The 17,755-nt window shown below is 39.4% G+C and overlaps 2 protein-coding genes across 6 annotated transcripts; one reads left to right on the top strand and one right to left on the bottom strand.

Moving 5' to 3' along the window:
• The first annotated feature begins 643 nt into the window (after positions 1 to 643).
• LOC122062859 (thioredoxin H2-like) lies at positions 644 to 1,930 on the top strand. The gene is made up of 3 exons (XM_042626521.1): positions 644 to 1,191; positions 1,365 to 1,487; positions 1,593 to 1,930. Exons 1-3 carry the CDS (start codon positions 1,057 to 1,059, stop codon positions 1,743 to 1,745), a joined length of 411 nt encoding a protein of 136 aa, XP_042482455.1. The 5' UTR covers positions 644 to 1,056; the 3' UTR covers positions 1,746 to 1,930.
• A 3,498-nt stretch (positions 1,931 to 5,428) lies between these two features.
• On the bottom strand, positions 5,429 to 16,903 carry LOC122062861 (ATPase 4, plasma membrane-type). Of its 5 annotated transcripts, none has more exons than XM_042626523.1 (23): positions 16,748 to 16,903; positions 16,510 to 16,614; positions 16,282 to 16,401; positions 16,022 to 16,120; positions 15,763 to 15,900; positions 15,476 to 15,610; positions 15,199 to 15,378; positions 14,900 to 15,106; positions 14,683 to 14,802; positions 14,107 to 14,226; positions 13,893 to 14,015; positions 13,712 to 13,816; positions 13,468 to 13,612; positions 10,273 to 10,437; positions 9,892 to 10,130; positions 9,694 to 9,726; positions 9,474 to 9,555; positions 9,141 to 9,301; positions 7,890 to 8,075; positions 7,607 to 7,789; positions 7,343 to 7,521; positions 6,459 to 6,578; positions 5,429 to 5,845 (listed from the first exon to the last, which is right to left on the bottom strand). In XM_042626523.1, the coding sequence occupies exons 2-22, from the start codon at positions 16,561 to 16,563 to the stop codon at positions 6,482 to 6,484; spliced, it is 2,871 nt and encodes a 956-aa protein (XP_042482457.1). In that variant the 5' UTR covers positions 16,564 to 16,614; positions 16,748 to 16,903; the 3' UTR covers positions 5,429 to 5,845; positions 6,459 to 6,481. The 5 variants fall into 5 exon arrangements, with proteins under 5 accessions (XP_042482457.1, XP_042482458.1, XP_042482456.1 ...); XM_042626524.1 differs by having other exon boundaries at positions 5,429 to 5,842; positions 16,728 to 16,886; XM_042626522.1 differs by having other exon boundaries at positions 16,728 to 16,885.
• Between the last annotated feature and the right edge of the window lie 852 nt (positions 16,904 to 17,755).

Genomic DNA, 17,755 nt, shown 5'->3' with positions numbered 1-17,755 from the left:
ATACCATTCAAAGAGATGAGATTTCTTAGTTTCGTCTAGGCCATCATTCCAAAAACATAAATATATAGAGTTCAATTTTCCTATAAATGGCATTAAGGAAAGTAAAGCAACACATTTTATGGTTATAGGGAATAGAGGCTGAAGCTGATTTGATCACGAACCTTCTATATGCATTACAAAATCGAGGGTACAGCTGATGAGGCATCTTAAATACATATGAAATGTGTGAAAGGTTCGACCAAAAAGAAAGGCATATGTTTTTTTTTTTTGATAGAATCCATGTATATGACTACGACTCTAAGAAAAGTATTTCTCATAAACCTCTTCTTTGAAATGGTTGATGATGATGGCGGTGAAATAGGGTCATGACCAATGAATGAATGAATTGAACATGCGGCCGACAACATCTTTATCTGATGATGTCCTGAGGTCGACGGCCCCTATATTGATTGATTGATTCATGCTTGTCCTGAGGTCGACGGCCCCTATATTGATTGATTGATTCATGCTTGGTGGGCAGAAAAAGAGAAAAAGAGAAAAAGAAAAAAAAAAATCCTTTTTAATTTCTTTCTCTTTCGCTTCAAATTTTTGAAACTTATTTAATAGTGGCGATGACGCGTGAAGAGACGTGGGGTAGGAGTGAGGAATCCGATCTTTGGAGTTCTGGATTGGTGAATGGAACCATCAATAGATTATTCCTTCTTCCTTTTAATGATCAGTTGCTCACTGATGCTGGGATTAGCCTGTATAAAACGGTACGAAGGCAACTGGTATGCCCTGCGAAATAGTCGAGAGAGAGGAGTCAGAGATCAAATAATTTGACTTTCTTGGGTCGTGACCCGTGAAGGGTTGGAGGAACACGCTTCCGTCGTCAAGGCAAGAAGAAGGAATAGGGGGAAACATTTCTTCTTCTTCTTCCTCCTCCTCTGTCATCAATTTCTAATCCTTAAAAGGGCAACTGAGCTAAGGTGATAATCTACCCATCAACCCATCAACCCATCAATTCAATCTTCAGTGTGGTTCTTGTTTCTCCTGCAAATCGAAATTCGAACAGAGATGGGAGCGAATTTCTCAATGCGGCACAACCCTCCTACCGACGATGGCTCATCGCAGCCGTCTCGCGTTATCTCATTCCACTCCGCAGCTCGATGGAAGGCTCACTTTGATGCCTTCACTGCTTCATCTAAACTGGTAAACCCTCGATTATCCAACCATTTCCTTTTCTCTCTCGATTAGGGTTAGGATATTTCGTTTACCAATTTCCTCAATCAAGATTAAATTTTTCCCCAACTGGGCTTGTTTAATATTGTGAAATGATGATTTCTGTCGATGTTTGTTACTGAAATTTATCATTGATTGTGAAGCTGGTGATCGATTTCTCGGCATCGTGGTGTGGCCCCTGCAAATTAATCGAACCAGCCGTCGTTGACATGGCCAACAAATACACAGACGTCGAGTTCGTCAAGATCGATGTTGATGAGTTGGTGGTATCGTATCGAATCCAATCTTACCCTATAGAACAACTCAAATTAAGTTTCAAGTTAATTGAATTCAATTCCTGAAATATTCTATTATGGCTTCTATGTACACAGGATGTGGCACAGGAATTTGCAGTTCAGGCGATGCCAACCTTCATTCTGATTAAAGAAGGGAAGGAAGTGGACAAGGTTGTTGGTGCCAAAAAGGATGAACTCGAGAAGAAGATCCTCAAGCATCTCCCTACTGCTCTCACCTCCACCATATGATCATCTTTCTCATTTTCTGAAAAGGGTTTGGATTTCCTTAAATGTATCAGGCTTAGAATAAAGCTCTAAATCGTTTCATGGGTAGTAGAATTGCTACTTTTTTGTTTAGTTTCTTAACTTTCATAATAGGGATCTGGATTCTGGAGGTCTCTTTGCTCAAAATTAGAGCTTCACGTTTCCTTTAATTTGACTTCTCATCTACTGTACTTTTGGGCTTACTTCTTCTTAAAAAAATAAAAATAAAATAAAAAAATAATTTCTATGGCTGCTCTACTAGTGGGCTACATGGATGGTCAAAAAATTGAATAGACGAGTATCCCCTCTAGCTGGAAGGTTTGCTAGAGGGGAATAATTTGGTTCCATCTGCTAGGGTTTGAAGAATTCCCGAGGAATTGACATATTCTGGTCCAATAAGTTGTTGTATTCCCAATGATATTTCTCTTTCTAACCACACAGTAACCAATACCCCTATTGTGATTCTGGTTTGGAAAAATAGGGACAAGTAGCCATATAAGCTTATAGTCATAGGTCTCTTTCTAAGGATTCTGGTTTGGAAAAAAAAAATTGACAGCTTGTGTTTTTCGTATCAATTATTATTTCAACGATCAACTTCTCGATGAAACTCTATCATGATCTTATGAATCTACAACTCTCTTTTTAGAAGAAGACCTCATCATTAACCCTCCAAGACAGCATCTGAGAGAAGTGAGTGATTGGTTGGTTAAGTTGGCCCTGCCTGACCCATATACCTCCCCCTGACCTCTCGGATGATCGAAACATCAAAATCTCAAGAACATATCTAATGAATCTGGGATTGGATTTGATTCTGGATTTTTAAACCCCGACACCAAACCAAGCCACCTGAAATTCTCAATGCGAAGAAGACAAGAGATGGTCTCAAGGAATTATGAAATTCCAACCATGAAACCTTGTTTCCTCTGGTTAGGGTGGGAATTAAGGATAAGAGGATCTGAAAGCTTATGTTGAAGCACATGGCAACGTTAGTGTACATAATTCTGCGCATGCCCTCTCACATCTCACCCATCGACTCCATCCACTCTCTTCTCGATAAATGTCCTAATTTTATTGGTGCAAAACTGCACTCTGGCATCGTATGATTCCTTCTCCTGATTATTAAATTAAAAGGACCATCCTTTGCTTTTTCTCATGAAAAAAAAAATCAATAAATTAATAGAGGAATAAAATTGTCCACCACATTGAGAAACCAAGCCTTTATGGATTGGCATCCCATCTATACTGCTACAGTGATTCCTTGATGAAGGCCATTGGTCTTTGCTTCAATCTCACTCCCAATCATACCATAATGTAGGCCAACAAGATAAAAATGACGTTGAACCATTATAGAAGAAGCCCAACTAGCCTCGTTAGTAAGGGGATTAAAGGGTTTTTTGCAAACAATATAAAAAAATATGATTATTCACCCAAAATATATATAACAAAATGATCCATCAAAGGCATGGCTTAAATGTTTAACCCATAACAAAATCAACAGTTGACATTGGAGACAATTTAAGATTAGAAATCCAACGAGATATATCATGTAAAACCAAGAAAGGTCATGTTTAAATTTTCTATGAATAATTTGAGTCCTATGATACCAAAGAAAATATAATGAGATACAAGGATTAAAGTATCGGTATCGGTCACCGTATCGGTCGACCAAAATTAAGATACGTATCGGAGGGTATCGTATCGTATCGGAGATACGGTAAGATACATTAAAGATACGCACATAAATGGATATGAAACACCTTGTTAAACACTTTTGCACAAAAAATTTGTTGAAAAAAGCTATTGATAACATGTATTATGCATAAACACTAAATTGAGGGTATCGCACTAAGAATTCAAGGTTTGTAGTTGTCCCATAAATGTAAAATCCTTATTCCCAACCTTGATTTTCACTTTAATTAGAGAGAAATATGACTGGTAGCAACTTTGGAACAAAAACCTCTCAAAAAATCGTGTTTTCTGAAAAAATACCCATCTTGGCCATTATATAACCATAGCGCATTGTATCGGTACTCGCCGATACGTACCAATACTCATCGATATGTACTAATCGATACATATCGATACTCACCGATACGTACTGATACTCATCGATACGTACCGATCAATACATACAAATACTCACCGATACATACCGAAATATATATTTCACCTCGATTTTATATTTTCCATAGAGTATCAGTATGTATCGATAGTGTATTGGTGCATATCGGTATGTATCGTAGGATATATATCGATACGAAAAGATTTTAAAAATTACATGTATCGTATCGGTGTGTATCGTATCGATTGGATAAATTTAAGATACGTATCGAAGAGTATTGTATCGGTATCGGAGATACTTTAAACCATGATGAGATAGCTATTATTCCTTCAAAGATAAGGTGTCATTACTATGGTTATAGAAAGCACAATCAACCTCAAGATTGAACCACTTGGACATACAATATGTGAAAGGGAGGCAATTAGGCATAAACATCCAAAAGAAAATCTTGAACTTGGGGTGAATATTCAATTTGTTGGGATTCGAAGGAACTTTCTACTTCTGATTTGAGTAACTCATGAATTTGAAAATCAACAAAAAAAAAAAAAAAAAAAAAAAAAAATCAAGGGACAAGAGATTTACCCGGTTCAATAAAACCGCTTATATCCACGAAGTGAGATCAATTTTCCACCAAAAACAAGAAAAGAGAAAGCTTACAAGCTTGCAATTTGTCCCCCAATCCTAAGTCCCTTGTACACCTCTCTCTTCCATTTTCTCACTTGTTCACTCACTGACCTTCCCTCTTCCTCTATCATCCTCAAACTCTCTAAACACCCATTTTGTAGACTCATACTTGTTTTCTCTCTTTGTTGTAGAGAAAACCTATTCATTATATCTCTTCCTTTCTTCTTTTAGAAGAAACATCAACTACACACTTGACAAAGTGTCTCTTTAAAAACATTATATGACTTCAACTTTTCTTTGTTGATCACACTCCACCTTGCTTCAACAACTAACTTCTTCTTTGATAAATACTTCACTTATTTTCTTTTTTCATTAGTCTATCTAAACTATTGAACCAATCCACTAAACCGGTCTAAATAAAAATCAATAAACCCAACATGATTTTTACATGAATTTCCACCATCTCAAAAGGAGCCCTAGAAGTAGAAGATCCAAGTCTCCATTCTCTTGACGAAAAGCAGCCGCAATTTTAGAGGGATTGATAAACGACAGAACCATAGACCATGAAATGGTGAAGTACATAAAGGGCACTTCATAATAACATGAACACTACAAGGAGGCACACAACTTATAGACAACCGAAATCACTGACCTTCGAGATCAGAAAATGTCTATCAACAGCTCTAGTAACACAAAATTATGCGAAGAGATCATGACTTTTTTTTTTTTTTCAGATCTTTGACCCGAAAACTCCCGTGCGATGGCCCCCATAAGTCAGGAGCAACGACGAAGGTATGACACTAGCATACTTTATGGAGAACCAAAATCAGAGACCTCATTATGGAGTTGATGCATGGGGTTCCTTCTCATAGAAGCATAATTTTACTTTCTTTTTTTTTCTTTTAACGATGGGTATTGACTAGTCCCATGGGTCTATAATCCAGACTAACCCCACAATCGCATAAATTGAATCATACCAAGATTGAATAAGAATCATTCAACTTTCACTGTAAATAGTGAAAAGCACTAAACACCCATATGAGTGACTATTTATCTGTTAGAACTCCAAGTACAATTCCATGAGATTTTCCACATAACTTCAGCAAAAGCAAAAAAGCAAAACGCACGATCCCTCACAAAACCTGCTGTTCCAGATACAGATTGACATCTTATTACAACCAGATGGGTGTCGAGCCAGACAATCAGCACTCACCCATGCATCTTATCCAGTCCACAACGGCACAACCCACCATTCGCTAAGAAAACTGGCCACCTTACTCAGCCGGCAACCGAATTACTTTCTCCGCAAGAATCAATATAACAGGAAAGGTTCTCTTAGCTACCATCAATGCAGCCAAGCCAGCCTCATCTGAGCCATTGTGACCCGACCTGGGAGCTTCTAATACCAATAACAAGTCAGATTTGAGAGATCAGAAGCATTTAATGCCTACATAGCGAGCAAATCAATCTGATTCAACAGAAATCATCCTGCTACCTGGTGGTAGTTTGAGGATTATTTTAAGTGGACGACAATAACCCCAAGGGGTGTTGCTCAGTTGGCAAAGACAAACACCACAGAATTAAGAGGTGACGAGTTCAACCCTCCTTGGGGCTTGACTTGAAAACAAAAAAAAAGTGGACAGCATTGTTCACATTAGTTTCAGGGAACACAAAGAAAACATTATCCTAAAATCCCCAAAACACATTACGCCCAATGAGCTGGCTCACACCACATTCACATGAAAGTTTGAGAGATAAACCTAGAGCAGCAAAGAAAAAATCTCACTATAGGGTATAGACGTACAATTCCGATCCACATCCCCCTCCTCCGGCACATTCTTTTTCTGGGGTGGGATATAAAGCTATATGAACAAAGAAAAGTTGAAACAGATTACAGAAAAGGGGGTACAGGGCACTGGGGGTGTTGAAATAAGAGGGGCAGTGCATATGCACAACTGTAAGAAAAACTTCGCATGCACCCAGCACCCATAATAAGGATAATTATATCATACCGAATCAGACAGATGGGCTGCTGTTACACGGTGTATGCTTGCTGGATTGTGTCAATGTCTAGCCCCTTCAATCTCACCACTGATTCAACGTGTCCTTTCAATGTGTGGAGTTCTCGCAACCTGCATTCATGCCATGTTAAGATCAGAGACATCGAGTCTACAAAAGCTCAAGTGATTCAATGTCTACAAAGATACGTTAGATATTATAAATTGCTGTACCAATCAGTGTACACCAGTAGGAGCACCCCAACTACATTAATGATCTTTAGTTATCACGTTCTCTTTAACCCCCACCCCCCTTTTCAGTCTTTCCTTCCAATTGTGAAAGAGTACCAATACTATCATGTTTAAAAAGCGGACCGAAATTGGTGGAATCGGCTGATATGCCTCAGAATTAACAAACGCCAATTCCAATAAACCCGATTCATAGCACATCAAGTTAGACCGTGTCTGGCCAAGTCAGTCCGACCCGATTCTATTTTGATTTAGAACCTTGAATGCTTTTCTAAGACCAAACCACCCCCCCCTCCCCAAAAAAAAGTGACGCTACTAAGGCATGAGGAATGATGACTCACATCACTTCATACTCAACACCCCCCCAACCCCCGGGGCGGAAAGAAGAAATGAGAGTAGTTGAAATATCAACCCCAAGAGCCATATTAACATCGGTGGGCAATCACATAATTAACATGCATTGCCATATTAGCCAGCCAATGTAACGACTTAAAAACATTCTAAGACAAAATGACAATCCCAACTAAATAGTTGGTGCTTCTGATTCTCATGCCTTGGAAAAGATAAAAAGTTTATTTTCATTTTTCTTATTCTCCCCGGCTGCCTCTTCTTTTCCATTTCTTTAACAATGCAAATAATCAGTTTGATACCTTGCAATTTCAGCTCTCCTTCTGGCTTCTTCAGCTATCTGATTAAGATCTGTGAAACTGGAGCGGTCATTGAACATCTTGGTCTCAGGTGGGTGCAAACCGTGAAGAGTCCTCTGAGCGTGTGCCCACTTTAGTTCACGAGCTTCCTTCCCGAAATCTTTTTGCCTTGTAAAGGCAATCTGCAAAGAGGAATCCACTACAAAACATTAAGAAGAAATCCTGGCAGGTTAAATGCTAACAAGGAACAGGAAACAGGATTCATACCCTCTGCTCAATAACAAGATCCCAAGCTCTTCCACTCAGAGCATATCGGATGACAAACTTAATGAAATCAAGAGGGAAGTAGAAGATAATATTATAAAGCCAAACCACACCAGCCCAACCCCATCCGATTCCCTCAATTGCTGCAAACCCCCAGTTTGCATAGACTGCAATAAGTGTAGCTATCTGTCAAAAAACAAGTGAAGGTTTAGCTTTTCTTTCATTTTTACTCACCATGATGAAGGTAATGAGGAGCTTGCAAAGAAAGGGAGGGAAGATTGCCAACCAGTTGGGCAACCACGAAAGCCACTACAAGCAATAACCCTGGGCGCTCCACAAAAGACCAACTCCGAGCTCGTGTAACAAATATGAGGGCCTGACTGATGGTGCTCACTTGAAGATATATGGCTGAGGCAAGTTTTCTGAAATCATCTCGAGCACTTTGCTGAAGACTAGAAACCCCAAATGTTCTCTAGAAAATTTTACAAAAAAAGAAAGACAAGTTATAGGAATAGTTGTCAAGGTGTGGCCTAGGCGAGCGCCTTGTGTCCAGGCCTCACCTAGACGCCATGATAAATGTGTTATTAGGTAGATCCTCATAAACTGCTTGCAGTAAACTAATATGGCAGTAGAACAACAAAGATAAACATAAATAAATAACAGATTTTTAGCCTAAAGAAAAGGGGAACATTTGCAATCTGGCAATGATATTCTCTATAACAAATCTCTGCCCACGGGGGTATACATACAAATTTAGCCTAGTTGGATTATGATGAAGGCTACCTGGTAGGTGCTTCTGAAGAAAATAGGCATGTTTCCAATCAATGGGGGTATACATGCATACTGAGCCTAGATGGATTAAGTTGAAAGTTTCTTGGTAGGCATCTTTGAAGAAAGCCGATTTTCATTCCCAACCTTGGTAGGTGCAGTCACGAGAATAGCAGCTATGCCACATCAAAAGTATTGCCTAGATCCTATTGGGGTTAACCGGACTAGATGTGTAGTTCCTTCTCTAGGATTCTTGCTTTCTGGGTTGTATTCTATCAGCTTATATCATCATCCCGCATTACTAAACCTTTATAATATTTTGTCAAGGTTGGTGGTATTAGCTTACTACAATGTTTATGATATTTCTGGATGCATATGGATGGGATCATGGCAGCTTTTAGTATTCTTTACTGTTTTTTTTTCTTTTGGAGGGGAAGAATCTCTGTAGAGTGCAGACGACCCCTTTTAGTTGGGATAAGGCTTGAGTAGTTGTTGTATAAAATTTTTATAAATTCAAGCCACTCTAATCCTACCTATAAACAACATTGTATGATGCAACGCCACCTAGGCTTTACAGCATCACTTTCTGTCCAAAGGGAAGAAGTTACCATCAAGTTTTCCAACATATCCATCAAACAAAGGGGGGGGGGAGAAGCCTCTAGGAGGTGCAGTAATAAATTTCATCCATTATCTAGAAAATCAAAGTCTGCCTTATATTTAATAGCTCAACATAACAGATTTTATGTTATCTACGGAGAAGTCATCATACCGGGAAGAAATCAGTCTTGTATGCAGCCCAAAAGAAAATTACTGTCATCATTGCCAAGTAACTACCAAGAACTATGCCTGTTGCAAATATTTCAGCCAACTTCCAGCTGTCTGGCAGAGGAGAAGGCTTTACCCTATCCTTAGAAATTGTCATTATGGTACCTGATCAATCATAAAAAGCAAGAAGTTAGCATGCAAATAACAAAATAGACAGAGACCAAAAAATACACACACCCGCTGGTACAAGAAGAAGCTTCTTGCAATGAAATTTTGTAGAATGTAAACATCACAATGATGCCTTGTGGAGGAAGGATACTGGGGATGACAAACTAACCGTCATTGAGAATCGCAATGATGAGCACCATGAAAGGTGGGAAGTCAAATTGCCATATGAGTGCCAGCAGCATGAAACCAAGCTATTGGGTTGGGGGAGGGATCAAATTCCAGAAAAGCCCAGCCAACTGGTCAGCTCACAAACCTTTACACCAGACATGCAGGAATAGAATGTCTAAAAATCCAATCAAATGAATCTTAAACAACTGCGATAAACTTACCACAATACGTATCGTGATAGAAACAGCATAAATCTGCAGAAAGATAAAGGAAAAAACCACATCAATTAAGAACAACCCTTATATTAAGCCAGAGCTAATCTCTTTTTATTGAGAGAATTGTTATAATCAAGATGACAAAGGAGAAAAAAGAGTCAAGCAGGCGAAATCATGTTGGGCATGGCTATAGCAGAAATTTACCGTGTAATTTTTCATTCTCTGGAAGATTGCTCTACTAGTCAATACCGCACTGATGATAACACTAAGACCAGGTTCTGTCAGTACAATGTCAGAAGCACTACGAGCGGCATCAGTTGCATCAGCAACTGCTATCCCAATGTCAGCCTTCTTAAGAGCAGGAGCATCATTGACTCCATCACCAGTCATTCCACATATATGTTTCCTCGCTTGTAAGCGTTTTACAATCTCATATTTATGCTCTAAAAAAACATAAATCATGAGGTCAAACAAAGCAAGGACATGCAAATAAATAAGCCTTGGGCACTCAAAATTAACAACTAAAAGTTTACATGCCAAGTGAAAGTATTATAATCCAAATGCAGGAACGGATTGAAATATTACCAGGGAAGACCCCAGCAAAACCATCAGCTTTCTCTATCAATTCATCCACTGGCAAAGCAGCAATTGACTCGTCCTTGTTCTGACCTAGCAAAGCAGATGAGGGGTACATGTTGGTTCCCATTCCCAAACGTCGTCCTGTTTCCTTTGCTATTGCTAGTTGATCACCTGATAGGAATCCCCAAAAAAATTAAAAAATCAACCAATATGCAAAACCGCACTTGAAGTTGGGGCATTCCCCACCTGTGGAGAACTATCAAAAATCCACTAATTTGAAAGTACGGGAAGTATACGTGGACAAGCATCACAAGGAAATGGACAGATGATCATCAGTCACATGCATTACGAATATGAATCGACCAGTCATACAATGGACAGATGATCATCAGTCACATGCTTTACAAATATGAATCGACCAGGTTATGCCATAATGTTATTATTCAATGACGTCAGCTATTAGCTTCAAGCAGTATTGTCGGCCGAGGCATCAGACAGCCTCAAGGTTCAAGTCCATACCAACCTAGGCAAGGTATAGAGAGGAAAATATCTAGGCAGACACCAGATCATTGTTTGTAAAAAGGGACAAGCCTGGCGCATAGCAGTCCCAGTCGGGTCAAGCCAAATGTGTTCCAAAATTAATCAGATATATGACATGCACTGACAAATGAACCAAAATGTTAGCACGAGCAGTGGATAAGATGTCATTGTACTGTCAGGTGGTAGTTAGCTCAATTCTTCACAAAATGAAATACGGTTTAAACAGCAGCAGCAGTCTGCCTGTCAAACCTCCAGTCAGAATGATATCAATGGTCCAATCATCTGGATTGGATGGTCAGTTGATCATTCAATGGTTTTCAAAGGCCTCCTTCAGGAAGTTGAGATGGAGCGCCCAGGCCTGTGGGGCAACGGTCCAACTGCTGTCCAACCATCTGGTCCGTGAAATCACAGGTTTAACTAGGTGCCCACCGATACTTTAATGAGCTCAGACAGCTTTTTAAATTTTTACCCTCAAGAGATCTATAGAAAACCATGGCAAAAAATCTCAACTTCCAAAAGGTTTCCATACAAAGCTCAAAAATTAAACGAGAAGGGGGGGGGGGAATTATACAACCCTTAATGAGGTCCGATTTGTCACATGGCCATGTTTTTCTTGCCACATGGCAGACTTTGATGGTCATGGGTGGGCCCATGTGATAAGGTACCCCAAACCCATATCAATATTCAAATTTCAACCTGAAACAAGTGCTGGAACCCGGAAGACAAGTAGGTTTAAAGTACCATGAAATTATGACGATGCCATTTCACTGTAATGAAATCATATGGCATTTCGATAATTTTCTGTAACTTCAAAACTCACTTTAAGACGCCTTCTCTATTATTTTGAACTGAAACTTGACTGATGAGATAGGAAAGATGCCCCTACTTTCATGGACTTGTAAGTGTGCCAATTGATGACAAATGTGAAACATCACAAACAGTCCTTAAATGTGATACAACCCAAAAGGTATACATTTTAACATAAATTTAAGGCAAAATGTTTCATGTACAGTAGAAGTTATGGAGGAGTAAATTCAAATAAATAATAGTGGCAAGCCCTCCAGAAGAGTAGAAGAAGGAAGGGTGCAGATAGGATTAGAGATGGGATGAAAGGGAGGGATGGACATAATGACCACAGGTGAACCTAATGTCAGAAGCCGTACTCACCATTTGAGCACTCACGGAACTGTGTGTAGTGGCAAGCCGCCGAAAGAGTTGAAGAAGATAGGGAATGCACGAATGGGGGAAGAGTATTTGATCGAGAAGTTCTGCCGCCTAAAAAAAACAGTATCTAAACTAGTTGCTCGAGAATGAAATATGAAGTTGGGTTGATAGATACATTACACAAATAAAGGGAGATTTCTCTTCCAAGTAAGATTCTAAATCAACAAACCGGTTTGATGAGTCCTAACGAATGGTTACAATGTTGACGGCTCACGAAAGCTGTCAGATACATGAAGCTATAAAATCTTCCCCCTAAATTTAAATAAAATTTTGTTTACTGACAAAAATGCCACAATTCAGCCTAGTTGTAGACTGGGCCTAATAATGTCACAGAAAATCACAAAGTTTATCCTTACCCTCACTTTCACTGATATTTTAATATTACAAATTTGTTCAATAAAATGTAAAAAAGAACCGTTTCGAGTTCAACTTTATTTAGTCAACCCAAAAAGTTCAAATTTATTTAATCAATCTTTATCAAGTACAATACTTAACTTTTAAAATTTACATCAAGTATGAAATTTTCAGGAAAGAGAATGGGTTTTCCCCAAAAAATCATATGTATAGAGTCATCCATAATCAAAGAGACAGTCCAAATGAATCAAAGGTCAAAACACTTCCAAGTTAACACATCATGACCAATACAGACACAAACAGTTATTTCTAATCAGTGCAGATAAAAGGATTTTTGAGGGGGTCATTATTATAAATCTTCAATGCATGATCCCAAGAAGGCAAATGGTTTGACTATTTGTAATGAAAAGCACCTTAATCTTGTTGTTAGAACAGAAAGTTTCATGAGATGCATTTTAGGTGACACCTGAACTACTCACGTTACTGTCTCCCCACCCCCCCAACCCCACGCCACCCCACCCACCTGCCACCCCTTTTCTTCTATTAGGAGTTATGTCTATGTAAACCACAACAATTGGTAAAATCCCACAAAACGCTGTCAACATTTTAAACTATGCTCCAATATTTGGCAGAACTCCAAAAGCAGATCAATCACAAGAGAGAAGGAAAGACCTCTGGAACATAAAAATTACCTTGTCTGCAAATTCTTTCTGCACTATTAAGTATTAAGTTCATTTATTCTGAATAGTGTTATCATTCAGTACTAAACAATAGGAGTTTGCGATACAAGGCATCAATTTTTTGAAAGTCATATATTCAACTTTCTATTTGCTATGTGTGGCTTAAAAAAAAAACAAAGAGCCATTCAGCATTTCTGACATATCCAGGTTGAGATATCCAAGGGGAGTCCAAATACGGGTATGAACTATGAACAGCACTCACCCATTCAATGAAGCTAGTAACCTTGATTTAAAAAGCACCATGAACGTTAATTTCCCCAGATAATGCAATCAGGTGATATATCATTTCACTCTCTTTTACATGGTCACTCCAGGTGTCAAAATGCTGGGGGATAAAACACACCTGTGATCATCTTAACATTTACTCCAAGGTTTAGAGCCCTCCTTATGGTCTCTGCGCTATCATGTCGAGGAGGGTCAAAGAGAGGCATAAGACCAATGAACTGCCATGGACCTCCTAGGCTTTCTTTTCTTCCCTCTGGAACTTCCTATACATCAATGAAACACATAGACTATACAGTATGAAAAACAGAATAAGGTAATACGTATCAAATAAGAAATAGGAAATAGACAGAAAAGATTATCACCTGGTATGCTACTGCAAGTGATCGTAATCCACGCTCAGCGAACTTATCAATCACAGAATGCACTCTCCGCTCAATATCCGACTTATTATGACTAAGATTCAGAATCTGGAAACCATATCATAAACAGGGATGAAGAACCAATAAACTAGGACGGAATTCTCATCAGTAGGAAAGTTTTTACCTGTTCCGGTGCACCTTTGCTGACCCGATGCATTTTACCTTCACTGTCAATATATGTCAACGCTGTCCGCTTATCTGTTGGGTTAAATGGAAGGAAGTGGACCTCTTGAATGCCAGCACGTGCCTTTTGATGATAAAAGTAGAAAGATGTAAATGCTAAGCAGAACTGATTATCCCTGATATTCAAAGAAAATCCAGATGATTAATAATTTCACCTCCTTAGGGTCAGCAAGCATCCCAACTATTGCAGCATCTATGGCATCCTGGTTTTCTATTCTGGAGGCCCGGGCCGCCATCAGAACAACAGTATCTGCATCAATTCCTTTTGCAAAGACCTGAGTAAATGTAATTCAGGTTTAGACATTTATTGTCAAGGCATCACCCATGTAGCTAGTGGCTACTATTGACTCCTTGATGCTCGAGGCCTCCGGACCCCGTTGAGTATCAAGGTGCCTAAACACAGGAATAGAAGAACTATAAAATAATGTACTAAATAAGTGTCATACCAAATAACTACAAAATGATAAAACAAGAAAAAACACAGAACATATTACAAAACAACTATAAGCCGTAGAATAAAACTTTACTACCTTATAAAAATATCGAACATATAACCAACTATTAATATGGTCTGGATGTGAAATGCGGTGCTCGCCTTGGCCCCCACCTAGGGGGCTGGCAATTGCCTTGGCACGCCTAGGTGCCATCCATGACCACAATGGATTAGGGAATAATTTAAAGTACACCATCAGTCAGAACTACACCACAGCAAGCATCACCCATCAACCAACCTCAATAAGATTCTTGTCAACACTGAGCTTGTTCAGTGTCAAAGTTCCAGTTTTGTCACTGCAAAGCACATCCATGCCCGCCATTTCTTCTATAGCTGTCATTCTTTTTGTGATGGCTCCCTGCATTGATCAAGTAACAGAATATCTCATCTATTCAGGACAGTGAACCCACAATGGGTTATGGACAATTAAATCCTCAAATGTCTACCCATCCTACCTGCTGAGCTAAGCGATGGGAACCAATTGCCATTGTTACTGAAAGAACTGTAGGCATGGCAATGGGAATCCCTCCTATCAGAAGTACAAGTAGATTGTCGATTCCTGGACGATACTTCCGGTGCTGAATGGGATACATAACAATAATCTCCACCAACATTCCAACAGCAATTGAACAAATGCAGAAGTTCCCGATTGCAGTCAAGACCTATGAAATATAAATAAAAGGATGAGACTAAACCCAGTGATAGACTGCAAATAGCAGATTGGTGGGAACTACACAGTCAGACATCTGCTTACTTTTTGGAAATGGCCAACTTGGTTTGTAGAGTCCACGAGGTGAGCAGCCTTTCCAAAGAAAGTATGCACACCAGTGGCAATGACCACAGCTTCAATCTCTCCCTGCTTGCATGTTGAACCAGAGTAAACACCATCACCCGGGCCTTTCGTCACAGGCAGGGACTCCCCTGTCAGGGCAGACTGCAAAACCAACAGGAGGAGATTTGTAAGGAAGATTGTTTTGATCAAACTGATAATGACATCGAGGACAAGAAAGCAAGGTTCTACTTCTGGGAACCTGATCAATTTTTAACGGATCACCGTCAAGGAGCCGAGCATCTGCTGGAATTATATCCCCGAGCTTAATACTGACTACGTCGCCAGGGACAAGAACAGCAGCATCCTCCTCGCTCCACCGTCCATCTCGGAGGACCTGTATTTTACATTACAAGAAAGCCAACTAACTTAGAGTGAAGAGGTGTACTCCAGCCCATTTGAACTGGAAACCTCAAATAACCAACAGTGTAGACAAAATAGATCAGAGCAGAACTACTTGGAACGAAAGATGTGGCTTCTATCTACTACCTTAGCCTTGGGAGCAAGCCGCGCCATGAGAGCAGCAGCAGCATTACCAGCATTGTTCTCCTCAATAAAACTTATAGTCGAATTGATAACTAGCAGAGTAATGATACCGACGAAATCTTGCCAGTCTGGAGGTTTTCCCTGCGGGACAAACAAAGAAAAAGAAACAAAAATAAAGAGAGTCACTAAGTAAACTATCAAAGCCCACCCCCTCGAAACCCCAAACCAAAAAGAGCACACAAAGCAAAATGTCAGTGCTAACTCCTCCATTAGCAAGGGCGATGGCCATAATCGCAGCTGCTTCCATAACCCATGATAAAGGGTTCCACATAAACCCCAAGAACTTCAAGAATTTACTTTCCTGAAAAAACAAAAACCAGAAAGATAAAATTGAGAAGGAAAGAAAAATCATAGCACCAATACTTGAAAGAAAGGTAAAATCTCAAATCACAGTCAGAAAATGCCGACAATTCTTAGAAAGAGAAGAAGCATTAGAAGTAGAGTAAAAACATAGAACAAAACCTTCTTCTCTTCAAGCTTGTTGTGTCCAAAAATCGCTAATCTCTCCTGAGCAGCCTCAGTGGTGAGACCTTGTTCGGTACATCTTAAATTCTGAAAAACTTCTTCCAGTGGTAAGTTCTCCTGCACTCAGGAAATCCAAATCCGTCAAGATATCATCCAAAAACCGAAAAACAACCTCCAATCATCATAACCAAAACAACCAAGAGTCCTAAAGTTCAGATCTAGTACCAAATCCACTGCTTCCTTCACCACAGCTTCCAAAACTTCAGTTTTATCCGCCATCTCTACTTCTACAGTGTCAGAAATGAAGAACTCAAAGAGAATCCAAGAAACCTAAAACAACAAAAACCAAACCATGAACAAGATACACAGAGGATGATTATTCGTTGGCCAACAACATCGAAATGAGAAGAAAAAGAAGTAGATGAAAAGAGAAGAAACAGTACCAGCAGAGAGAGAGGCTCACCAGTGAACCAGTTCTTCGTCTTTCGCTAACTCTGCAATTTATCTAGGGCCTCGGAAATGAGGTTGAGGCACGAAAGGCAACTTCCCGGATAAACAGCACAAAATGGAACATGTACTTGGCAGGTACAACTCCACACTCCACTCAGATTTTCTTATTTATTCTCGTCCTGTTTCTTTCCCGAGCTTTCTAAAATTTCTTTTCTTTTCTTTTCCGTTCTGCTTTCTATTCTTAGAGGCAGAATCACTTCTTTCTGTTTGGTGGCCACGAAAGATTATTCTCTGTTTTTTTTTTTCTTATTCCAACAAATATGAAATACACCGTCGTCGTCAACGTAGTTTGACACTTTGACTCCGGTCTTTTGGAGAATGAAGACTGAGCCCATAATATGACGGTTCGAAAAGGATTAACGAGTATTAATTCTCCACGTGTCTAATGATAAGTTGGGTGGGGTCCACCACTCATCTGGACGGTCGAAAAGGTTACTCATCACGAATTTCAATGAGATTCGAGATAACGTTTCAGTTAATCTGAATGGTGTGATAATAATGATCTTTTTCCTTTTGGGTAGGACCACGTGGCAATCTATTATGAGTTGCGTTACCCACGTGAGGTCCTTCAACACTTGTCAAGACCAAACTTGACTCTTACCAATTTATCAATTAATTAATTAAGAGACGGTTTCGTAAATACCAACGAGGCCTTGTGCAAAGGGAAAAAAATCGTCTGTAATTCCGATTTCGTACAATTCTATGTAATACTACCTTCAGACGGTGACACATGTATTGATACCAATACAATGGTCCAGATCTGATTTAAATGTCTCTTCACTGATTTAATGTTTTATTAGTTGTACCAGATCTTGACCATTGTATTGGTATCAATACACGTGTCACCGCCTGAAGGTGTTATTGTACGGAATTGTACGAGATCGGAATTACATACGATTTCAACTCTGTGCAAGGTGGGGCAATGGGAGATGTACAAAAGTATAATAGAAATAAAATTTTC

Source organism: Macadamia integrifolia, unplaced genomic scaffold (genome assembly GCF_013358625.1).
Source record: "Macadamia integrifolia cultivar HAES 741 unplaced genomic scaffold, SCU_Mint_v3 scaffold1130, whole genome shotgun sequence".
NCBI classification, from domain to species: domain Eukaryota; kingdom Viridiplantae; phylum Streptophyta; class Magnoliopsida; order Proteales; family Proteaceae; genus Macadamia; species Macadamia integrifolia.
This window is presented reverse-complemented; position numbering and strand designations above follow the sequence as displayed.

What these genes read in the sequence shown, in the direction of transcription:
- LOC122062859 (XM_042626521.1), top strand. Translation starts at nt 1,057, where the DNA reads ATGGGAGCGAATTTCTCAATGCGGCACAACCCTCCTACCGACGATGGC. An exon ending in TCACTGCTTCATCTAAACTG is followed by an intron (nt 1,192 to 1,364) that starts GTAAACCCTCGA and finishes TTGATTGTGAAG; the next exon opens with CTGGTGATCGATTTCTCGGC. An exon ending in TCGATGTTGATGAGTTGGTG is followed by an intron (nt 1,488 to 1,592) that starts GTATCGTATCGA and finishes CTATGTACACAG; the next exon opens with GATGTGGCACAGGAATTTGC.
- LOC122062861 (XM_042626523.1), bottom strand. Translation starts at nt 16,563, where the DNA reads ATGGCGGATAAAACTGAAGTTTTGGAAGCTGTGGTGAAGGAAGCAGTG. An exon ending in TCGCCCTTGCTAATGGAGGA is followed by an intron (nt 15,901 to 16,021) that starts GTTAGCACTGAC and finishes TTTGTCCCGCAG; the next exon opens with GGAAAACCTCCAGACTGGCA. An exon ending in CTTTCGTGGTTGCCCAACTG is followed by an intron (nt 7,790 to 7,889) that starts GTTGGCAATCTT and finishes GTTTTTTGACAG; the next exon opens with ATAGCTACACTTATTGCAGT.